The following is a 26105-nucleotide window of genomic DNA, read 5'->3' on the forward strand; positions in this document are numbered from 1 at the left end:
TGAGCTGAATGATAGTAAATTCAAACAACAAATTCCTTTCCATCTTGTTTCAGTTGCAGGAGTTCTAATTTACTTAGAGACCTAACGAGGCAGAGGCCAGATCCACTTAATGTAGTCTTTCAAATCCTATTACCACAGTAGCCTGGCAGAGGGCGCTGTCTTTGAGAACGGGTCAGGGATCAAGAGGAGGGACTTCAGGGGTCAAAGCTGAGAAATCTAATACAGGGTTGAATTCACCTCTCGAGTGTGCTGGGGTAAAAGTAGTTTGAAGCAGTGAAATTAGAAACCTGAAGATTTCAGCTTTAGAGATATGTATGTTGTTTGCTTGATTTTCATGAATGGACCTCTTATTTTTCTTGATAAATCAATGAAATCTCAGGAAATGGAAATTAAAAGTCATCTACAGTTCCCAAAGTCCATGGGCTTAATGGCGTAGTTTGTTTCTTTGAAACCTAAGATACTGTATTTATTTTTTAAAGCAGACAATATTCTCATGAAACCCTTTCTGTTTACTCCTGGTATTTAGAATTTACTCTGCAGAATTGTTCTCTAGGTTTGCCTAAGCATAATTCTGAACACTCAATACTAGACTATGCTATATTTAGGCTTTGGGCACATGAGCCTTTCCTTTTTTCTATATATTTCTTTTTATTTTAGGAGATAACAGCAGTCCCATGTGACCAAAGAGTAAATATAGTATGGCAGGAAAAAGACTATCTCAGATGCTAGAAGGGGCCCAATCAAGTATTTGGTATATTAACGCATAACAAATATCAAATATATGAAGTGTCTATATTTCTAAATAATACATTTTCCATCATTTTCAAAAATCCTCATTTGATCAATTATAATACTGTGATTTTTCATGTGAAACGTTTATTGTTAAAAGCAAAATTAACTTCAAAACTTGATCAGAACAAATATTGGAAAATGATATGTGACTCTTTGGGAACAACTTGGAGCTGGCTAAAGTCAATAGAATTCTTCCATTTATGATTTTTTTTTAAAGTATTGTTTTTTGTTGTACAATTGTTTAAGAAAAATCCATTGACAGCCCTTGTGTAACTAGGCAGCCTTTCTCCCATCAGCTGGCATCAATGCCTAAAAAGCAGCCTGATGGAAAGCACTGCCACACCTGCAGTAACAGTCATTGTCACTAGTCATGTTCTGTATTTATCTCCCCTCTCACGGTGCTCATGATCCGGTTATGAAATATGCATCATGCTCTTCCTGGCAGCGCGCTCCTCCAGTCCGTGTTTTCGCTGCTGCTGTCTGCCTGCTGTCAATGAACATCCAGCGTCCTCCCGGCTTTATTCCTCTACGTGTTCCCATCGCTCCGCCTCCTCTTCCTATCTGGATTTTTTTTTTCCTTCTCTCTCTCTCTCTCTCTCTCTCTCTCTCTCTCTCTCTCTCTCTCTCTCTCTCTCTCTCTCTCTCTCTCTCTCTCTCTCTCTCTCTCTCTCTCATTGCATCCATTTTTGTGCATTTAAGAAATCTCCAAGAATTAACAACCTGGAGGAAAGCGAGCTAACCAGAGTGACAGAGGAGGGTTTAGGACTCAAAACAACCAAGGAACGGGACCGAGCATCTTTTATTCCACCATGCGAGTCTAAAGGATGGCAGCGATGGGTTAGACAGGATTTAACATGACTGCAAAATAAAAGGCAAGAGTTTGGTTTTGTAAACGCTATATTTTTCTACTTTTTTAAAATCCCTGGATGGATGGACTGTTTGGAATACCTGGAGGTTGTAGTTCACAGCCTGTGCAGTCTTGCTTCTTTTAAGGGCATCTAATTCTTACCCTATGTGAGAAATATCCATGTGTAAATTGCCTTTGCTACATATTGCTGTTTGCGTTCGGCTGCAGGGTGTTTCATAACGTTATAGGCATTTAATAGATGAGGATGAAGTCTGTAATTCATATTTTAACCCTTATTTTTGCAGCAATGTGCATGATAGGCTACTCCTAACCGAGATGTCATGCCGCCTGTGAGCCTCCATCAAACCCCACCGCCAGTTTGATATTTGACGGCACAGATATGTAACACAAATACCGCCCGGAATGCTGCTGGTTGACGGTGCTTTTCTCCTTTTTATTGTAGCCAGCTGTGTGTAAAAGATGTCTGTTCCACACGGGCCCCGGGGCGGCCCTGGCCCTGCTGCTGCTCCTGCCTCAGCGGCCGGCGACATGCCGGAGTTGCCGGACTTGAGCCACCTCACCGAGGATGAGAGGAAGATCATCCTCGGTGTCATGGACCGACAGAAGAAGGAGGAGGCGAAGGAACAGACGATGTTAAAGTAAGGAAAAAGCGGCTATAGTGGGAGCTGTTGCTGTTTGTAGTTCTTACACTCATACACTGTGGTTTGTGAGATACTGGTGGCTCTTGACATCCTAAATAGTCGTTTACTAGCCGGTAGCACCAAGGTGACATCCATCTTTCCTTCGCCTGGTTATCACCTCTCGCCTCCACCCGTTAGAAAACACTTTATCTCAATGTGTGTGTATCGTTTTATAATGCGGCATACACTCATACCGCTTTCCCCCCACTTTGTTGTAGCTATAGCTATACTATAAGGGGCTGGGTTAGCAAGCAACGGGCGCCATTTTCACGTAAAAAGCACGCCAAATTGCTTAACCTTTCCCCACGAGCGTCACCGAGATTACACAATATGACACTGGAAAGATCATTTAAGGTGTCCTTTGTGGCAATGGCGAACGCGGGGTGTGAGTGATTTCAAACGGTAGAGTCTCGGTAGATGCTGTCGCCCCCCCTCTGCAACATCCCATCAACCCCCCCCCCCTCCTCTTGTGTACAGATGTCGCTCGGAGCTGTTTCAGCACTACAGCGCTGTCCACTGTAAGGTTTTACTTCTTAAGGTGGACCGGACTGTTCTCGCCATCATCGCTTTAACCTTTACCGCTTGAGCCATAATTCTGCTTTATGGTGGAGAATTACACTCTATCGTCTTGCCCTGGCAATAAAACACACACTTGGTTGTTAATTAAAATTTTGGTCTGGCAGTTTTAGGAGAGCCTGCTAGTGAAGAGAGGAGGATTTAAATAGGGTTGCCTTAAATATTCCCATCCTGTTGATTTTCATTTAGTTTGCCTTCTTCAATGAAAATGCTGCACATGTGGATTTTGACTAGTGCTTTTGAAAGTAGCATAGAGGGGTAGCTGATGAGTAAATCAGTCCACATTTCTGCGTGAGATTTCTGGCAGTTTTTTTTCTGTTGCTGCAGCCTCCACCAGCATGGCTAGTGACAAGTGAAAGATGTGTTCCACTATCACTGGGAGCCTTTTAGAGGCATTAGAGCTGTTGTTTTCCAGCATCAGGTACACATTTGCACTAAGGCAGCAGCATTCCTAATGGAGTGAAAATTGTGCAATCCTTACATAGTGCTGCTGCATGATAAACATGACTCATGTACTCCAAGACACGGCTACCTCAACCGCTGCGATGCGTGCTGTGTGAATCATGCAGGCCTTTTCCGCTTTCCCTCCTCTTTCACTAGTCTCTCCCCCCTCCCCAATAGCTGAGTGTTTTTCCTATTTCTCTTTCTCTGAGGTAAAGAGGATTGTCAGTTTTAGTCATTCTTAGTCTGACAGTGATGTCAAAGCCTTGTCATCACTAAGCATGGGCAGAAGAGGACGTTGTTTTTTCGTGAGGGACATGACTGACTGACTGTCTCACCATAATGTTAGGTAACTCTGATTGTAGGCCACACAAGTTAAACGCATACAAGAAAGGTCAAAGATGCCTAGCTAGCATGCTAATTTTCATAAAATTGTGTGTTATAGCTTTTTTCTGTCATGCATGTCTTTGTAACCTTGCTAGTTGGGCTAAATTGCAGCCGGCAAAAGACGTAACGTGAATGTTAAGGGCTGTCTGCCTCCATTTTGTTGTGTTCCAGGAATTCTGAGTTGTTAAAAAATGTGTGGACCTCTTTATCGCCTTATAGTTACGTTGTCTTTCACCATTTCATTCAGCATTGACTGTGTTGTGTCTATATGAACAAGGTGACTCATCGTTACAGTAAATCCCTACCTTCTTTACCTATGAATCACACCATCATAACACATCCTAAATCAGCTTTAATATGCTCAGGCCTGGCATAGGTACGACTGCAGTGGATTAACTTGTCATTGGATTTGTAGCGTTTTACAGCAGTGTCGGAAACAAACACCCACACTGCATCATGCAACCCTATAGTCTGTGTGCAACTGTCGCAGTCACGGCCCAAACCCAACCACAGTTTGGATGTCGTTTGGGGGGAAAGTGGCAGTTTGAACATCGAAGTGTGTAATCTAACTGAGGGAATCCTGGGAGGATGGAGGGATGGAGAAGAGAGAGAGAGAAGCCTCCAGCTGCAGAGCTTGCCAACTTGCTGTCGTCTCACTAGAAGTGCTACAGAGAGCGTGGATGGAAATCCATTGCTGCTGACTTGCATATAATTAGCTACTCACTGTGAGCCTACTCTTTCTTATTAGGCCTTTGAATGTCTGCATGTACTGAAACCATGGGCTGCACCAATGAAAATCGATTCCATGAAAGTCCATAAGACGGCGCTTTACATATCTATTGGTCATTCTCAGAATTCTGTCCTAGAAGGCTGCAGGGATAGAAGTATATTTAGTATACTTGTTCATACACAATGTACACATGAACTAAGCAGGTGCATTTGTTCCATTTAACTGAATATGCTAAAACTAAAGCTAGCTTTCCATGCACCACTGAGTCTCTGAGCAGTACAGCAATAATGGCTATGGGACCCCCACCCACCCAGACACTGTGTATCCCACAGGCAGGCATCAGCTGCCTGTGATGATGATGGGGTGACCCACACAATGCCCGGGGCTCCACTTCTCCTTTCTCCCCTGCTCCTACAGTCCTCTTGGGCTGCTTCCTGGTTCTGCTTGGTGGCTAAGAAAGGGGGGGTGGGACTTTCTCTTTCACAACTTTACCCTCTGATGCTTTCTCATTGGTCCTAATTATCTTGCTTCATATGGTACTTCCTGTATTATGAAGGTCTGAGCTGGAAATCAGGAACACACACAATGTCTCTCGCCACAGAAAAAGACCAAGTCTTTGACCTTTGGGCAACAAATATCATAACCAGTTAATACTGTTACCAGGGTTCTATCAAAAATAATATCGAAACACAGAGTTTGGTGATGTTGTGAAGTACTGTTGATTCATGGGAGTTGTTGTCTCGAACACCATTAGCATCATTGCTGTTAGCTCCTCGTGGTTTGGATTCTTTCAGTGTATATATTTCAGCAGTGTTGATACATGGAATGTTTTTATCAGGTATAATCAAGCGCAGCTAGTCGGACATAGGAACTTCGAGCTAACCGCTAACATTTGCTTGGCTTGTTTTTCTTATCACATAAGATCCAGAAATCCAGAAGGTGTTTACCTGGTCTCCTCATCTCCAATAAAAAGACCTAGTGATTCAATTTGGTAAAACAATGAATAAAGAAGTATCGTGTTGAATTCAGTGTTTGTGTGGTGGACACAGTTTGGATGGGCTACAAGCTAAAGGCTAACCGTAACGATAACTCCGTATCTAGACTGGTGTTACGAAGCTTGAAAAGATTTAGGATAAAGTATGTACACAACTCACTAAAAAACATAGGGCTAATCCGAGGCCTTTTACATGTGGACATTATACCGTTAAGTGGATACTGATAACTTATTTAGCTGTTTCTCTGCTTTAAAGTACACCTAGCTAGTGTCCCAGTAAATATCCCAGTTCCTTCTCTATCTTGTGACATCATTCATCTTCATGAATTTGACTGTTATACTTGCTCAGGGACCTCCTTTGACAGTGCTAATTATACTGGCTGCCCTGTAGGAGGGACTCCCAGTGAGAGCTGTCTGCTGCTCTGCCATCTATTTGGGCACCCCCATTTTTATAGCACAAGAGTGATGATGCCCTGTTCTGTTTCCTGTTGCTGAAACATGATGTGCATCAGAAGGTTTTTATACACAGAAATCCAAATATTTTTTGTCACAGGGCATATTAAGGAAATGTTTTTATGACTTCCACACTATTTGTCAATTAATGCTTTAGTTTTATTCTCAGTGAATCAGTATGATTGTAACAAAAATGATGAAGTTGTTAATAGAGAGATTCCAAGCTATCTTGATGAAATATTAACAAAATGAGCTGGCAACAAGCCATGATATATATTGATTGAGAAATGTATTCTTCTTAGTCGTAATGTTAAGCTTCCCTAGTGATTAACGCTTGTGTTGTATTCAGGAGACTTACAAAAGACAGACCATATAAAAGTAAAAATCAAAACAGCAATGCCAGAGGTATGTTGACTTCTAGACTGTCTGTAATATACAACTTCACAAACACTATATCTTACAATTCCCATAATGCAACATTATATGTCTTTAGATCCTTCCATGCCTGCACAAAGAGGCCCTATTATGCTTTTTGGGGGGTTTCCCTTCCCTGTTGTGTGTTTTTATAGGTTGTTGTGCATGTAAATGCACTGCAAATGCAAAATTCTTAATTTGTAATAATAAATGGAGACAATTGTTTACATAATTAAAAAGGAGGTTATGATCTACAAATGGATATATTCATACTATCACCTGGTTCATTTTGAACTCTCTCAGTTTTCTCCTTAATGATTTAAAGACAATCCTACATCTGGTTAGTAGGATATGTTAGAGGTTGGGGGTTGGTGTGTGTATTAAACATGAAGAGCATTGACCTAGAATTTAGCTTTGATTGATCACATCCCATTTCCTTTTTCAGTTAGCCCCCCTCCCACCACCAACCCCCAGCACACATGCACAATTCATCCCCCAGTCCTGGTCATTTATCTAATAGTGCCTGAGAGCTCAGTGTACCAGCTGGGGTCAGAGTAGAGAGGCCCTGTGTCCCTGGAGGCTATAGGATGTCAGCCCTTCTGAGAGAAGAGCAGTTGTGGAGTGCACACATGTTATAGAGGCCTTAGCATCAGAACATCACTGTTTTTTGTCCTTACCAAGTGGAAGATTTAATCAGAGGCTGAGGAAGTCCTTAACCTAGCAACCCAAAGAAAACATGCTACTGTGTCTGTTCTGCAAACAAGAGGCAGAGCAACACTTCCTGATTCACTGTAGCATGTGTAAAGAGTGGAGAAGCGAATCATGTACCGCAATAACTCGAATAACAAGAAACTAAAGAAGCTCTTGGACCAAAACAACTGGCAAAGAGTCGCGGAAGCAACAAATTAGCAAATAATAGAAAAAAACACTTCAAACTTTAATGAGATGAAGCAGTAAATAGTACACTGTTTTCCAGCTATCAGTGTACCTATTGAAGCGCCACATTTGAAACAGGGTGACACACACGGTAAATCATTCTTGGCTGAATTTGAACCCTAGTCCCTCGCACGAGGACCAAGCCCCAGTATATGGGCTGCCAGCTCAACCAAGTGATCTTAATGATGGCCCAATTTAATAACCATAGAACTAATTGATTAAAGACATCACCTTGGACTTTGAGAAAGTGGGATAGAAATTATTTTACTATTTTTAGCATTTTAAAGACCAAACCTTAAAGGGACCCTATTATGCTCATTTTGACATTTTGACATGATTTAATGTTCAAAAAGGCCTTCTATATTTATATTTTTCTCATACTGCCTGTGCTGCAGCTACTGTGTGAAACCAGAGCCCAGTCTACTCGGATTGGTTAGCTGGCCGGCTCTGTTGTGATTGGTCAACCGCTTATATGTAGATGTCCCTCCCCTTAGCCTATCATGTACAATGTGTTGGAGCACTTGCCACTGGAAGTGTGTGTTACATAGTGATGTCATTATGTTATGGTAGTAAAAAAATGAGCCCAATCAGGGCGTTTCACCCCAACATACTATACAACCACCAAAAGCATAGTAGGTAATAGCTTCTGTAATTGATGTGTATTATAAAACAATATACAGTTAGTTGCAACTGTGATGCACAATGCTGTAGTCTTCTTGCGCTTTAAATGATTATACTTTAATTGTGAATCTTCGCCAACCTACTGTAGCAGTACTGTACTTACTGTAGTTATGATCCTGCCAATAAAGCTATTATGAATTAGAAAAAAAGCAGACAGAGAGAAACCTATGGTTGTGAAATGAGGCGAGGCAATGCTCAGAAGCTTCCCACTGGACAATATACAGTACACACACACACGCACACGCACACGCACACGCACACACAAAGTCACACACTCCCTCTCTCTGTCGCTGCTTTCCTCTTGTTCCCTCAGCTCACTCACCCATGCTCTGCTCGCCTTCCCATGCAAAGAGCAGATTCTGTCATGAGCGTTCCCATCCCCCACCACTTCCCCCAAGGGAGAGAGGGAGAGAAAGTGTAAGAGTGGATGCTGTCTTGACTCCATAAAGCAGAACGCACGCCAAATGAATACATCATCATGCTAATTAAAGTAACAATGTGTTTTGGTTATGGGAGGCTGGCATGCTGTCAAGTAGTTTGGCTCAGCTGGATATAGGAAATCTGGTCAACTGCCATCATGAAAATGATATATAATACATGAAATTATATTTTTACAACTTGGTCATAAGCTGTGCTACTGTGGGAGTGAAGGTGCATTATTCTAGTGATGAGGTCCTTTGATGCTCTTCTGTACATTTACCTTATTTTACACGTCAGCCATTAATCTACTGTGTTGTGTTTTTCGCATCCATTCTTCTTTCTGGATTTGGCTTTTCTCATTTGTAAAAACAGTTCAGAAATATATCTTTTTGTGGCATTTTTGGCTAATTGTGGGTAGAATCCCAGACCAAGCTGACCATTACACACATAGCACATGCACTCTTTATGGCTAGCATATTAGCATACAGTGGTCTAACAGACATGGAGCAACAATAGCATCATTTGAAGTTAGGTTTCTGGCTAACTGATGGATACAAGTCTAATATCCTTTTCTTCATCTTGTTTAAACCAACTACTGAGAAAGTTAAATTCCTTATTAGCTTTACTTAACAGTATACTATGTTAGCTAGCTGGTTGCTAACGTTGTCAGTGGGCCATTTTAAGCAGGTCATGGAGTTGTTAGTGGGTTTATCTGAGATTCTTTTGTGGAACAATGCTTCATTTAGCTTCCCGATGAAAGGTTGATGAGAACTGTGACACTGAAAAGTAAACAAGGTAAACAGTCACAAGTAACAGTTAAGTTGCGTGCCATAAAAAGAGCACAATGTCCTTGTATGAGCTGGTAATGTTCATATGAAATATAGATTTATGTACCGTTCAGTCACCAAGTACTGATAAACGTAATGTCCTCCCTAGCTTGACTCAATACAATACAATGTTAGCTAGCTAGCTGCTAACTTTATCAGTATGCCATTTGATGCTGTGCATGTACAGTATTTAAGGGTTGGTTTATATGACATTTTTGTTGGGATTCAGCTGCCTGTAGCTACCAGATGCAAGGTGGATGAAAGCTGCAACACTGCAGTAAAACAAGAAACATGTGGACAATAAAACCAAAACAATAAGCTTGTATGAGATTGCGATGTTGATACAAAATACAGATTAAAGAGCTTTAACTCCAACAGGAGGATTTGTTTGGGACTTTTCATTTAGGACGGTTGGTGCCCTAGAAAATATTTATGGCAGTACTGCACTGCTTGTGTTCAGGATGTTGAAGGGACACACCACCGAATTTAACTGTGTGGCTCATTCATGTGTTTATTACATTTTATTTGGGCAATGATAAAGCTCTACAGCACTGAAGAGGTTTGGTTGTTGGTAGGATCAAACCATTGTTGTTGTTTTTTTCTGTTTCATGGAATTAATTAATGATAAAACTAGTATTGACTTATTTTTAATATGGCCTGTTGACCCTCTTTATAGATTGTAAGGATGAGGATACTATCAGAAAATGACACAAGTGGAGTGTTAAGCAAAGGTTAGCATGTGGTAGAGGAGAGGAAATGAGAAGGGACAAGGGAAAAAGCGAGGACAGGAAAGGAAAAGAGGACATCAGAGAGAAAACGAGAGACATTGACGTCCGAGATGCTATCAGGTCTCACTGCTGATATGACAGCCTCAGTCCCCATTGACAGAGCAATCAGCCTGCCATCTCCTGTGTGGCACAGCACAGCACTAGGCTCTATTGTCTCTCAAGGCTTTGTTCTAAATAACATCTGCATTCGTCAGCATAGGTTTTATCCTCTTCTGGGCTCTTATCCCTCCAGGAAAGTTTGAAGGGATTTTCCTGCCCCTGGCTCTGCAATTTCAAATGCCCTTGGCAAAACATGACGGTGGGGAAATACTTCAGAACAAAACATGGGATGTGTTAACTAGATGTAGCTTTTTTTCGTAATGTTTAATTAAGTGCACACTGTACTGTTTCACTGCATGTGTTGAATACATTGAAACTGCCTCAAGCTGCTGTCATATTATTATAATGTATTTTATTTAAGCATAATTTTGGTAAAATCATAGTGTATACCTTTTGTATTAAGATTGCCAGTTGAAGCCCCCTACAGTAAGCTTTGTTTTGATTGCGTGTTTAAAATATGATGCAATATATTAATTTTCCTACAAAAATAAAGGTATACAGTATGATTGTAGCAGTTGAGGTTAGGGATCCTGGACTGAGTCAGAACAGAAACCCAACCAACAGGGGCTCCAGTACTACAACATCTGGCCTGCTGTTGTTACATAATTCTCTCAGTACAGGAGTAGCCCGTATGAGAGCAAAAGCAATAAAAACACCTATAGAGCTGAATGGTAGAGGGAAAAAATGAATGCAAAAGGTAGCATCAGCCAACAGGAGCAGGGAGAGTAGAGAAGATAAGGAAAAGGGGGCACTTTATCACTTTTATTGCACACCCCCCTACACCCTGAGTAGAGTCAATGTGGAGGAAGATATACAGCATGTGACCCTCTGAGGGAAGCCCGCTGCTTGTGAGGAACATATATATGCCTGCTGTAGAGAAGCTAAATGCATTAAGGTATCTCTCAAAATCCTTCATACATATTCAGGACAACACACTAATGGGCTTTACAGTTTGCACAATAACGGAGGATTCATTTTCAAAGCTGCGGGACAGGTGCGATAGTAAAGCTAGTGAGGTTTGGTGCCTCTTCTCTCCCCTCTCACACTCCCTCAGGGTTTGTTTTAGGATTGTTGAACCCTGAAAGGTCGGAGGGAAAGATATCCCTCCACTCTCTACAGCAGAGGTCTCTAAACATGGCCAAATGAGTTTTGTGCGGATGATGTGTGAATCAGCTAAATCAGTCATAAACCTGCAAGTGACCAGGGATGGTCAATTCTGCTATTTAACCCAGTTTGCTTTGTGGGGCTTTTTTGTATGTGACTGTATATCATGGTGCAATCATTCCACAATCACTCCATATGTCACTCAACAGGAAAACAAACACCAACTACTGTGATAATTGATGAATCGTTTAAATACTTAATTAATGTGCTCTTTAAGACTTTCAAATATTGTTTATTTCTGCGTTTTTGCTTTTATATATCATATTGAAATGAATATCTTTGGGTTTTGGACTAACAAAACAAGGTATTTTGAGAGATGCTTTGGGCTTTTTCCATAAAATGTTCTGTAATTGTATTGACTGAACAATTAAGGAAGAGACATTATACTCCGATTGGTTAGCTGGCTGGCTCTGTTGTGATTGGTTAACCGCTTAGAGAAGTGTCGCGAATGCCCTGCCATTAACCTATCACGTACAATGTGTTGGAGCGCTAGCCAATATAAGCGCTAGTGTTACACAGGGATGTCACTATGTTACAGAAGAAAACAAAGGAGTCCAATGGAGGCGATTAAGGCACCGGGAGTGTGTGGGAGACAAACTCCCTCTGGAGGGAACTTTGGGATTTTAGCCTTTGCAGACCATTTACATGCACAAAAACCTATGCAACACTCTACAGGAAAGGGAACAACCCCAAAAGCATAAAAGGGCCTCTTTAAATAATTAGTTGAGAAAATAACCGGCATCAATTGATGATGACAGTAGTTGTTAGTTGCAGCCATTATGTTTACTGTTGGAGTCTGTGTACATGTAGTGTGAGCGAGTGAGAGACAGAGACTGGAAGCAGGAGAGATAAACAGTTGCCAGGATAGAGAGACAGTGACAAGGCAGATGAATGAGCAGCTACTAAAGGTGGAACATGGCACCAGGTCATCTCAAGCTGCTGCTCTCAAAGAGCGAGAACCCTCATGCTGTTAGTTGGACTATTAATAGTGGAGACATTCAGCTCTCTGCAGTGACCTGCCACCGGCCAGGCAGCAAAGCAAAGAAGCTTACAGGACAGTGCAACAGAGCTGATGAAATGGGAATGTGTTTTTCTGTGGTTAAGTAATGATTTAGTGTTACTCTTTTATTTGATAAAGACTAAACCATTTCAATTGACTGAATGAAATTGACAAACACTAATCATAGATTTGTTTGCCATTTATTGTAACATATCTCCCCCTGATATTAATCAACAAACTTGTTGCAAAGCCAAAAGTATTGCTGGCATGCCCGGCAATTCTTTCAGTTCTCTAGCACCACTGTAGCAGCTAGTAAGGAGAGAAGAATAAAATAATTTAAACTAAAATGTACTTTTCAGAGCTGTTGCTAGTTTTACACTGGAATAACTTTTTGATAGTTATGTCAAAACTAAGCAGGCTAGTAGTCGTACAGTTCAAACACTAGGGTTGATCACCTTACATGTTGGGAAATGGAATGGATTCATAGATTATATTTATGAAAATAAGACAAGTTCCAAATAATAAAACATCTGCCCCTTATCTGGGATCAGGTTATGGTGGTTGTAAGCAAAACATAGATTCCCAGTTCCCTTTTCTAATAGCTCCATTAAGTTCTTTCCAGAGCCTTCACACAGTCCATAGAAAAAAACTCTCAGCTTTGATGGAAAAGTTTCATTGTTTAGAGTTGTGGGAAAAGCAGTGTAAATATTGAAATTATTGTGTACACTTCAACTGCTATTTATATTTTAGGTTGTGAAAATAAGTCTAGCTGCTGCCCCTGTCCAGAGCAACACATACAATACGTAGCTTAGCATCCGTCTAAGGAAAAAGCTCTGTTCATTTCGAACTGTAGGTGTCGCTACCACTATTTACTGCAGGTCATACACTGATTGTGGATAAGTAACTCATAACCCCACTTTAAAAAATCAAAACAACCCCTTTAGACACGTTCCACACTTAGCAGGTCTCCCAACAGGCCACCAGCTAACTGTGGCTAAAGCTAGCTAGCATCCCTTGAGATAAGTAGATCAAGTGAATATGGCTGACATTAAAGAGTGAGTTGTTTTTCAAAATTATAACACAAATTGAGTTTATTTACATCCATAATGCAAACTCATACATTCAGTCCTATTTTTGGTAAATTATGGCCCAAAATATGCACAACAAAGACTCCTGTTTAGAGTGTTGTCCCGGATTCTGACCTTAGTGAGAGTGAAACTGAAAAATAAGATTTAAAAATGAGTTTGCTTACTACTTTAATATGCAATGAAGGTGTAAACCTAAATGAAAAGAATGGAATTGCAGCAAGCAATAAAATGAGTAGTAAGTGTTCCTCCCCCCTCCCTTCAGATGCTTTGCTCTGTGTGTGTGAGCGTGTATATTTACTAGCGGTAGTTTACACAGGGCGCTCTAATCTCTCCTTCCCTCTGTGTGTTTGTGTGTCTGTCCATGTACTGCTCATTCAAGACTCAGCTGGTTGGAGCAGGTGCAGGCTGCACGATGACTCAAACACATGGACGCTGCCGAGCTGGTCCTTCTAATGCGCCTTTGTGTGGGCCAAAAAACTCCAGTGCTTTCTATAAACAAACACAGGCTGTCTGTATTTGTCTGACACACGCACACAGACATACTACGCTCTCAATGAAACGCCCACACACCTGCACACGTTCGCTCCGTAGAGAGGTAACCAGACAGTAAAATGTATTACGTTATGATACGATTGGAAAACTTTACATTTGGCTTATGCAATCTGTGCTCACATCATAAGCAGTTATATACACTATATACTTTTTAAAGGAAATATATACTGTAATCATATGATCTGTTTTTGATATTGGTGTGACATTGATTGCTTTTAATGCTTTAAAATATATATATTTTTGTTGTTTGCCACCCATTATTTTTTTTTCCAAAAAGGCCCTTTAATGCTTTTGGGCGTTTTCTCATTCCTGTAAAGTGTTATATAGGTTTTGGTGCATGTAAATGTTCTGCGAAGAAATACAATCCCAAATTTAAATAAGTTGAGTAGCATTACAGTGCTTTATATGTGCATTACATGTAGATTACAAAAGCAGCTGACTGAAATAAATAAGGGAGGATAAAGAGCAGCCATTATCATAACGTCACTAATGCAGCCGAGGCCCTTATATAAGCCTACTGTTTTGAGTGCTACACACTGGCACTAGTATGTAACCTACACTAGGACACACTGTACAGCATATAGACCACTGCTCACAGCGCCTGAGGCTGAAGGTGGCTTTGTGGGAGCTTTAAATGCATTATTCCACAGATTCACGATCAGTGTGTGAACGCGTTAGTGTATTCACGGTTGCCCGGCTTGTGTAGTCTTGCGTGCACTACAGTATCTGCCATGAAACAACAGTGCTGTTTTTTTTCCATCCCCATCATCTGACGCTGATCTGCTGAGGGAGACAGAGAGGGAAAGGCGATGTTGTGATCCGAAGTCTGATGGAGGATCTCCAGCTAATCCCTTAATATCACCCACTGAGATACTGCCGCAATCGCCATGGTGATGATGAGATGGCCTGGATGTGTAGTAGTGGAACGAGGAGGAGGGGAGGGGAGGGGATGCTCCACAGAAGCCCAGAAATCCTCCTTTGTGGGACATAAATACAATCATTTAAAGAAGTGTCTCAAGGCAGGAAGTGCAGGCATTTAAAGTCACCAGGAGGAAGGGGAGGAGGGGGAGGGGGGGTTTGCTGTAGACGGCGAGTTGAAGCTGGTCGCCTTATCCCAGAGTGGGCGGCTGCTTGGTAGGCTGGTTGGCTTTAAATCTGTAGAGCAGAGAGGCGGCTAATGCAAGGGAATCCTTTGATTTGGGATTTTACAGCAGGCAAAGTCAAAGTGATCTTTGTGCCACCGGACAGATGTTGAGAGGCAGCGGGTTCAACTTAATTTCACTCGTACAGTGCTGTGGTCACATCTGTTTATTTGGCTGAACGTGCCAATCTTTAAAGCCCTCACGAGATGATTTGTGTATAGGCTATGCAATGTGTGTTAAGGAGACTTTGAGATGTGATAGGTATAATTTGTAAAGTTTGTTTGAGTAAGGTCACTTTTTTTTTATTCAACTCATTCAATATTTCATTTTATTTCATTGAAGTGGGGTATCAGAAAGAATAGATTATTTAAAAAAGCCTTCCTTTGAGTTATCCAATTTTGATTAACAATTACCAACGAAATAACAACACATTTTCTGAAATAGAAAGAAAGAATCGTATGAAAATAATCCAAAATATGTTTAAAGGTAGGAATTCTACCAAACCATGTACAAGGGCTAAAATATTAGTAATAATAAAATACAAATGATATGTACATAATAATTTATAATAGCATCCTTTTAAATAGTTTTGAAAAAATAAACCCAAAACTTAGAAAGTCTGTTTTATATTCTAGGAATAAAAATAATTTAAATGATTCATCCAAATTTTGAAACTTCTTTCTTGTTATTATTTTCTAAATAGGGCTTCAAATGCAGCAATAAAGCTTTCCTCAGGTTTGACACTTCACATTTTAACATTTTTCTTTTTAAACAATATTATGAGGTAAAGAGAGACAGGAAAGGGGGAGGGAGGGGGAGAGTGTTTATGACATGCAGTAAAGGGCCTCAAGTCAGGCCCAGATGGGTGATGGGTGTAACCTGTTTGCGGTGTGCTGATATCAGATTGCCTCCGCCTGTGTACACTGTATGCAGAGTAGTTAAGCGAGCTAATGGTGACGTGCTGTAGCGATGAATCGGAACAGGAAGGAGTAGAGCAGGCTGGGCCAACAATAGGCGAGGTATCTATTACCTCTCTATTGTTAGCCATGGCCGGGCTATTATTATAGCCTGGAGTGAGACACAGACAGCTGACTGCAGAACAGCAGGAACAACAACACCATGGAGAGCTCTCTGTAACCTGTGTGAGGATGCACTGATGGGAGTTGAGAAGGAGGGTTAAGAGAGCGGCAGAGAACATCACAGGTTTTACTACAGTTTAATGTTTTTGTATCACTTTCTATAAAGAGCATATTTAAAGTGCATTATTAGCAGGGTTGGGAGGGTTCCTTTAAAATTGTATTCCATTACAGTTACTTATTACCTGTTATGTAACCTGTAACCTAATCCAAGTATTACATCATTAAAGTAACGTAACTTTCAATGACTTTTAAATGACCTCAACAACAAATAAAGACAAGAAAAGAAAGAAGAAATATGTATGATTTATTCGCTTATTCAGTGAAACAAAAAATAATGTATTCTTAGAAAATTAGAAGCCAAGATTGTGTCCTCAAGTGTATTCAAGCAGCAGTCTATTAACCAATCTGTATCCTATCATAATTCCCATATTGTATAATGTACCTGTTATCTGGTCTTTTTTGTTCAGTAACTTTGAGGGAATACAGTTACCTATACAGTTATCCTAAGTACATAATCCTATTACATGTATTTTGTTACTCACCAAGCCTGATTAGGACATAAATGCCCCATGTGACCTATTAAACATATCCAATTAACTATATCAATTAATCATACACCAGTAATGACTTGTAATTTCAAACAATATCTTACAGAAGCTCTTGATTATAAACTAGGAGTTGACTGAAAGAGCCTATAACACATTTCTACTCCCTTTCCTATTCACCACCTAAGCAATCACCTGTAAGACTCATAGACTACAAGTCAAAGCAGCATCTATCTCCCCGGTTGCTGCACGGTAGCTGCCCACTGCTCCTAGTACTAGGATGGGTTAAATGCAGAGGACCAATTTCACTGTGTGTGCTCTGCTGTGTGCATGTATGTGACAATAAAGAAGGTTTCATCCTCCGATTTTATCTTAAGTTATCATTGTTGTTTACTACAGTCCATACTGATTTACTGGCATGCAGAACATCAGCTACTCTTCCTGGTGTCAACACAAAACATCAACATAACATCAATGAGAAACTTCCGGACAATACTGTTCAGGAAAGTATAACTAAGAATCTTTTGTGTAATCATACTAAACATGTAAACATGTATCTATCTGTATAAAACCAGGGGGTCCAAACTTTTTTCCGTGAGGGCCACATACAGAAAAACATACGAAGGGATGGGCCACTTACTCGAGGTGAGGTATATTGCCTCATAAGTTTAGCTATCGGTTAGCAAAATCAATCAAATGTATAATAGGGAAATAGGAAGGATATATTTCAAGCTTTTTATGTGAATAAGTTATTGGAGTTTTTTTCTTAATTTTTTATGAACTAAGATTTGATAGAAAATGTTTTCAACTTTTATTGACTGAATTTATTTGAAAGTTGAGCACATAAAGACTGTAATGTATTTGTACATTCAAGAAGTACAAAATAAGAATAGCACACGTTTCATCTGTGGGCCATGTTCCATTATATTTTTAGAATTAGATGAGGGCCAATTAAAAATGGACTACGGGCCGCAGCTGGCCTTCGAGCCCTAGTTTGGAAACCCCTGGTATAAACACTTATGCATATCTAAACATCCATCCATACACAAACATCATAGATGCTGATTAAACAGAAGGTGATATCTTACATGTACAATGTACAAAAATGATGTCTACTTAAATGCTGTTTAGGTTAGGTTGCTTTATCATAAAGTTGTGTTGTGATGGAAAGTAACATTTAATACATTTATGAGATGTTATTATGTAAATGCGGAAATTCAGATATCACAAATAAATGTGTTGTCTTTATGGAACATTATGTTAATCTATATAATGTCTTTAAACTATTACAAGGGCTGCATAGAGTTGTCCATGGTCATTCTTAGACAAATGTATTTTTTTTCCTACTTTAAATATATTTTTACAAGTATAATCCATTTTAGGTACTTCATTGTAAGTCTTACCCTTTTTTATCTGCTGCTCGTAGCATTTAAAAGCTTATATTTCGGGATTAATCCTGAGATGTTTGATACAAGAAACTGGAGCAAATGCTGAAACTTGGCTTTTGTTGACCATGAGACTGGAAATAATGTGGAACTAGCAAGAATGGACAAAAGTGGTGCTCAGGGAGCTTTTTGATGCTTCACCGTCTACAGTATGGGCTCAGAGGAGGACACAGAGCTGCAATCAGCCGTCTCTGTCTGGCTACTGGAGCTGGAGAAGGGGGCTAACAAGGGGGGGCACTGACCTAGTGGGGTTAGGGGCTGGAGTTTCTACAGTATTCCCAGCAGAGCTGTTGAGCGGTGTATGGGAGGAGCTGTGACGTTAGCAGGGGGACCATGTCAGCTGCCAAGAAAGTGCTGATCACAGCCGGAATAAAATGTATCTGTGTCAGGTTGAATAAAGTGGTCTGACAGGGGGAGCAACCAAGCATTCACGGACGAAGACAGACGCACACCATTACCAGAGCAAACACGCACATATGTGCAAGAACAAAAACATGGTGTGTCACTACCTCTGACTACATGTTGCTCATATACCCCGGACTATTAAAATGTACATATGTTTCCTGTATGAAATACACTTGTGAATGTGTTGGTGTTTACTCCCCAAGAACTGATTTGTTGATTTTAATTAAATGTATTATATTAGCAGAACTGTATTAGGTTAGTTTAAAGCAATACTATTTAGTGTAATACAAATCATTTGGTTCAAATTAATATTATTGCTTTCAACTAAGCTAATACAGCTGTATCTAATTTGTTGACATAATACATTTAATTAAAGTCAACCTTTCAGTTTTTTCAGAGTAGCTGACTCTTTGCCACTTGGAAATCTTTCACGAGGAGCGATATGGAGCAGCTCAATTGAATCCTGGCAGGTAATCTAAACAAACAGATGGATTTTAGTTATATTTGGCGGCAGATTAGCCCCTTCCCCGTCGCTCAGAAAATCTGCTGTTGCCAACTCTTGTTTGACAATCTGAATATTAGTCCTTGGTCAGGAGGTCTGGCCTGCGCGCTGTTAGATTGCCTATTCTGATGAGCGTGCCCCGCGGATTCAATCCTATCTGCGCTTTCTAAGGGCCCAGCTGCGGTCGCTGGCCAACCCCCTCCACACCGAAGCGCTTGCCCTCTCGCTGTCCCTCCTGCCCTGCCTATCGCACCGTGCCAGCGCCCCGTGCCAGAGGAAGTTATCAGCACTCCAACCCCCCCCCCCCCCCGCCCTAATCCTCACTGAGGGTGCAGAGAAAGCGTTAAGTAGCAAGTCTTCTGGCATTTATTGAAGAGGTACAGGTGTCTCAGTCTTTAAACCAGATGCTATTTTTAGCCCTTGCTCCTTTTCACGGAGATTTTTGTAGGGATGTACAGTATAGGTGGAACAATGGGGGTTTCTGTTTTATACATCCTGCAGGGATAATGCTGACGCGGTCTGTGCATGTTGGTTTTCCCCTATGTGTCTAAGTGGAGTACAGTAGCACGTTCTGATCGGGCTTTGGGGATTAGGATGCAGGTTGGAGTTTCTGCTAGATTTGACATTGATAACATTTTCCTCCTTTATTCAGTGTTGTTTCCAGGTTTTGGACATTCCACACATTTAATCCCAGAATACACCGATATAACAAATGTAGTTAGAAAAACATAAAATTCTGACATTTTAAACTCACTATAAGTTGCATTATTATGTCTTTATTGAAGAAGGACCATGCATAAAAATATATCCATCTCAAAAAGAGAAGTATGTATTCTAAGTATGAATTATGCCAGATTTGAGCTAATAGCTGTTTCCAGCATACACTACATACATATATAAACACCATGGAACAGAAGAAATGTGATGAAGCAGCAACAAATAATGAATATAACACATTGACACAGTGGTTCCTGCTTTTCACAAATCATACCAACAAACACTGCAGATTATAGTAGATATTACACAAAAATGATACGTTCTAGTCTAATACAAATAGTACTTTTCTTCTTAAATTCTACCCAAATTCACAGATTTGTACTCTTTACATAACATTCAATAACATATATTTTGTAATTGTATTCCTAGAATTATGCCTATTCTGGTCCGTCATTGAAAATTGACGTTGAAAATGTCCCCGATTAAAGGTATTCTGATTCTGATTCATAAAATAAATTGTCAATTTTGCATAATTTTGTTGCGATTTCTTGAAAGGTTTGAACAGGTTTTTAAGAGATTGCAGATAGATAGATAGACATTAGCCTATTTTGAACCAGATGAGGCGTGGCCTTAATCATGACACTATGGAAGGTGTAATTAAAAAATCCTCCCTGTAATGTAATGTCATTTGTGTCTTTGACTAAATATCTGGTAGACAAGCTTAGTAATTATGTTTGATTGAATTAAAAAATGACAGTGTTTTATTTCATATTTATCTCATTGTTGTCTTCCCAAGGTCTCACTTTCTATCAGTGTTTTGGTTGTATTTGTGAAAAGGAGGTAAAAATTAAACCCAAAGTATGGTCAGATCATTTAATCTTTTCAGGTACATGTTTTTCAGTTTTTTTCGTGTTGCAGAACAGAATGATTTTCTAAATAATGTATTTCAATTAGAAGTATGTTTCGTGTCAGCGCCACGACTTTTGGTTTGGATGAGAATTTGGACTTGGGAGACCGTACGCTGTAATATTTTCTTGCATTATATTTTATTCTATTGTGTTTTTCTTTTTTAAATATACGTCTACGTTTTAAAACACTGAGTCTATTTGGATAACACTGCCTGCCAAAACAAGGGCAGACCTCGGAGAGATTTCCCTGAAGGTGTCTGGCCTCTGAGTGATTTCAGAGAGACGTTAACCTCCTCTCCTGGCAGTGCTGCCTGGCTGTGATGGTGTTAATGATGTATGTAGTTGGTATTTACCCACTGAGCCACATTACTCTCTTATGATCTAATTATCACTCAGTCTGTAGTGGACTCAGAGGGCCTGCAGGGTCAATGCTTAGCCATGAGATCCCCTATCACAGATTTTCTCCTGCAGTTTTGATGCCAAGACGAGGGTGCGTCCAAATGTCTGTTTAAACTGTCAGGCATTGTAGGGTGCCAATATCCTACTCCTACATTTTTCAAGGAAATATTAGTATTATTTAATTGAAGCATCTTTACTGGGCTGGCTGTCAAATCAGCTTGACCTCCAAGAAAGTTGAAATATTCCACATACTGTATACACCTTAATCACAGAGTAACAGGGTGTACATTCATGATCTAAAGGATATTTATACTCAGACTATAGAGTGCCACTTCTGTGCAGCTAACCACGTCAACTGTTTTAACTGCTCCACCAACATCTGGCTGATGTTTGAGAGGGAAATAGAAAGGTCCTGACTTGCAGCACTTTGCTTAAAGACAGGATTAGAGGAATCGAGAGGGAGACCTTGGAGTGACTGGTTGGGCATGCCCGGTATACTTTGGGCAGTGGAGGTGGTGTAATTCGAAAGTTATGACGCCTTTGGTGTCATGTGTGGAAGCTCAGTAGTGTGAGAGAATACTGTGTAAGAGAATGAACAGAAGGAGATTGGTAATGTTGATTTACAAAGTGGATGTATGTCATTTGTAGAATTGATTATATTGATGATGCTTGATGCTCAGGGAACATGTTGTGTCACAAAGCTGCTACCTGCATTATTTTTTGGTTAGTTGCACATTAATACCCATTTCTGTTAAGAATTGATAGCAAATGTTCCCAATTTTTTTCACCCAAGGACCAATAACAAGAGCCTCTCTCTGATACGAGTGATTTGATGCACCTATTTTTGTACATTTAAAAAAGTTATAGTTTTGAAAGATTCAAACAGATGAATGAATTATAACCTGTCAATATTCATTTATATTTATAGAGTAAAAAGAAAAAAGAAAACAATCACTTAGACCAATACAGAAGCACAATGGTTTCGCTTATTGAAAGCTAATGTGCTAATGTAAATCCCTTTTGACAAAACTGTCAGCTAAATAAAATTATAACAAAAATGCCACAACAGTGCTGTGAATGGCTGAATATAGTCCCCAACAAATACACCATTATATAGAGAGGCCGACTTACAAAAAGTGTTGGTTTTAGTCTTTGCATGGGATTTGTTGAGAGTAGAAGAAAAAGGCTTTACACGCTTTTATTTTTTTAATTCATTACACTAGACAAGGAAAAAAGACAAAGCTCAGACAATACATTATTAACTAGCACAGTTGTGTGGTTGCAGGTACACTTCTTTATGACTTGATTAAAAAAATGAACTTTTGGCCACATGGGGGCAGCGCAACCAGCTGTTTTCCCACCTTTGACATGATATCGCCTTAATAAGTCAACATAGCCCAAAGGTTGATTTTGTTTACCTCTCCACCAACTGCTGCGGGATATCTCTGTCTCCTAGCGGCTAAATGCTACACTGTTCATTAGCCAGTGGTGTACTGTGTCGGTCGCCTTCAGCGACTTTATTCCAACCTTTGCTGCGGTAAACGCATTGATCGGAGCAGTGAGACTAAAACAAACTAGTCAAATGTGTTCTATTTCTTCTTTACATCCTGAACAACATTTATTTGTCACCTTCTGTAGTTGGTCAGCTCATTTTACACTTGGTGCTGAATGTTTTGACTCGGTATGAATGAATGTGTGGTCAGTGCCAGGACTCTGCTCGGCCTGTGAGCTCTGTGAAGAAGGTTGGCTTGTGTTTTCGCTGCCCATCAGAAGCTATTAGATGCACATTAGCCTCTGCTGGACCTGCTGTGGATCATGTGACATGTTGCCAACCTTGTTCTGGGTGTGTGGGAATGTAATGATTCAGGACTTGTTGTACAGCCGTCACATCGATGTGTTTGTCCTAACACAACTGTGGCATTAGGATGGGTAAAAAAGAGAGACATAGAGATGTTTTTAAAGTCTTCCTCTCGTCGTATCTTCTCCGCCTATTAGCAGAGATGTCGTCAGGGGGCTCAGATTAATTAAATCTCTGGGATTTTACTAAAATGTTCAGGTCCTCGTGACAGCCTGCTGTGTAATCGTCCTGCTGTCTGTGCAGAAGGAGATGCATCACTCCAATTCTCATAATGATCTCAATCCCATCTGATTTGAATGATATCATCAACAACAGAGTGTGTTTGCATTTACTAGGAGGCCATGTGTTTTGGCGTTGCAACATGTGCATTTTGGTTTGCTTCAAGTTGATTTTTGCCATTGTCGAGCTCTTTGGTGCTAATGAATGCAGATGTGGTGTTTTGAGCGTACAGTCCAGGATGTGTTTTTCCTCTCATTTCCTGTTGATGGTGTTTGTGCTCGTCTATCGCGTTATTTCTGCGACTTTCTGACTATTGCTGCTCATGTTAATTGCCCAGTTATCGTGGCATTACTGTTTTATGTAGGAACAGAAAGCTATGATAAGTGTTCACAAAGTGTTTTATAGTTCCAGTTCCAGTTTTTATCCATATATTGACAATGTGACTAAGAAAAAATGCATACTATGACATTCATTTCATTAATTGAATGATATCACACCACATCAATGGTTCCTTTCTTATACCTGCTACCGGTTACTATCCATAATGAATAAGGTGCTAATGTTTTTGGTGACAAAATTGATTTATGGCTTTGTCTTTAACATGTCAACAACATACTATATCCGAAAGCATAAAGTGCTAGTTTTTTTGCTAAAAGCTAAGCATGGCTTAAATTCAAAGACATGTGATATACAAAGAAACAGGGGGAAGAAACAGCCATAATAAGCTGGAACCAGGTGTTTGGTAGATTAGTCTGAAAGGTGACTTGAAAAGTTAATCAATAACCAAAATAGCTGCTACTTATATTTTCTGTCAACCAATCAACAACAATCTACTTTCTTTGAATTTAGTACCCCCTGTACTGCTGTGAATGTTATGACTAGAATGTTAGCCAGCAGGGTGTTGTAAGACTAATATAACACTTCCTTTCTTACTTCTCACACTTCTTCTACTTTCAAAAGACATAGGAGCACCGAAAGCAAATACATACCACTCCCTGACAGAACTCCAGGAACCTAGTTCTTAGAAGTTCATGCAGCACATTATGTCCACAAGAGAGCAGTGTAGCATCAGTCATTTCAGACCTGGATGCTTCTCCATGCAACACCAGGGAAGCAGATCAGGTGGAAACCCAAATACGGAACAAAATTACAACAAAGGCTAAAAATAACAGCAGCGTGTGACTAACCAAGACCTAAAACTGCCTCTCTTACACTGAAAAAGGAGAGCATCATACACTGAGTATGTGGTGATGCTCTGCACAAACCCTTTCCTACCTCTGTACCTGTGTGTTTTATTGTGTTATGGTGGGTTTAGGTGAACAGGTTAAAGAGATAGAAAGCAGAGACTGTATGTGCCCTGCAGGCCGGGAAACTGAATACGTCACTCGTGACATTTTACACTTTTACCATCCCCGTGTCAATAATACACCGTGCACTCACACTCACATATGCACACGTATGAGCACACATGGATATGGACACACACACACAGGTGGATACTCACACACACATTCACTTTGTCCAGCAGCCGTCCACGCAGGCAGCAGGCTCCATCAGATAAATATGAGGCTTGTAATGCGACCACAGAGACGGGGCTGATGGGATCAATAAAGAACGGCGCTGCAGGTCATCGGGAGAACACAGCGAGAGGATAAATATGGACTGGCTCATCGGAAAACAGAGCATTGAGACTGATGGGTACATGGGACAATATCTTCTCTCGTGTGTTTTCGCACCGCTCAGACACAGATCAGACAGACAGATTTCACTGCTGTGTGCTCTTCCTCTAGATAAAGTAGTCTAGTGTTTTCTGATGCTCTGCATGGCAATTTTTTTGAGACTTTAGGAGTTAATGAAGTATACACACTTGGATTAAGTATTTTTTCTTAATGAAATGTCACATTTTATTAATTAATCAACTTCGTATAGATGTAGAATGTGGAGAGTTTTTTCCACATGGTGTAAAAGCTATTTTTTTCTCATCACAGGTGGAGCAGATACATGCATTATTTTTGAATGGTTTTAGTCAAGTCTGCTCTCTCTGAGTGCCCTTCTTGTTGTAGATGGAATATCTTTGAGTTTTACTGTTCCCTGGACAAAATTATGGATAAACAGAAATCATGTTGAGGGTTGGAGAATTTGCGATTGTGTTCTATAATATATATAACAATAAAATAATAATAATGAGCACTGGCACTACAAATAAAATCTTAACTAACCTGGAACAGTTGTTGTCAATGTTGCCATGCCTAGGTCAGAAAGATACAAAATCCAATTAACACATTCCATTTCACGCTGCTATATTAAGCTGACGATGCACTCCACATAAGCGGGTGGAGGTGTGTGAAGTTTTGACGTGTGATTCTCAGTTTCAACTTTTCTCTGGCAGCTTCAGTTAGAACATATACAGATGCTAGACCAGGAGGGACAATTCATTTCCCCAACAGGCCTCATGAGAAACTGGAACTGCAATAGAGGGCCTCTATAATCAGCTCATTTTCAGGCAGGTGTTTATATAGATGGACAAGCGGATTGTGCATTATAGGTGCAACTTAAAAATAGTAATACATGCTAATTCTGTTTTGTTTGTGGTGTAGTTACCTCTAGATATTTTCCAGTTACTTTTCCTTCCAGTCTGTGTTGGGCTTAAACAAGTGTACTGAAGTCAGGTTGAATGCCTGAGGTTGATATGCGATGGACGATTGACACGTGATTTTCAACGAGAACGGCAGTTGTTGTGGTACATTTATGTGTGTTTCTTTGGGTGTGTGTTTAGGTGCTGGTTGTGTTGTCTTGGTTATCCGAGCTGCACCTACTTTACTTTTTTAAGATAACTAAAGGACTGTTTAGTGACGCTGTATGTGGGGCTGTAACAGCACTTTGTTTACCCTAGCTTTGTGTCAGAGCCAATATGGTGATTAGAGGGAAAGTCTGCT

General features: G+C 40.2%; 1 protein-coding gene across 1 annotated transcript in view; it reads left to right on the forward strand.

Moving 5' to 3' along the window:
- The first annotated feature begins 2119 nt into the window (after positions 1-2119).
- Positions 2120-26105, forward strand: part of rims2a (regulating synaptic membrane exocytosis 2a) — a 138050-nt gene continuing 114064 nt past the window's right edge. Inside the window, exon 1 of the mRNA XM_063879377.1 lies at positions 2120-2298. Coding sequence (XP_063735447.1) covers positions 2120-2298 — 179 coding nt within the window. The remainder of the gene's footprint in view (positions 2299-26105) is intronic.

This window comes from Eleginops maclovinus, chromosome 3, assembly GCF_036324505.1.
Source record: "Eleginops maclovinus isolate JMC-PN-2008 ecotype Puerto Natales chromosome 3, JC_Emac_rtc_rv5, whole genome shotgun sequence".
NCBI classification, from domain to species: Eukaryota; Metazoa; Chordata; class Actinopteri; order Perciformes; family Eleginopidae; genus Eleginops; species Eleginops maclovinus.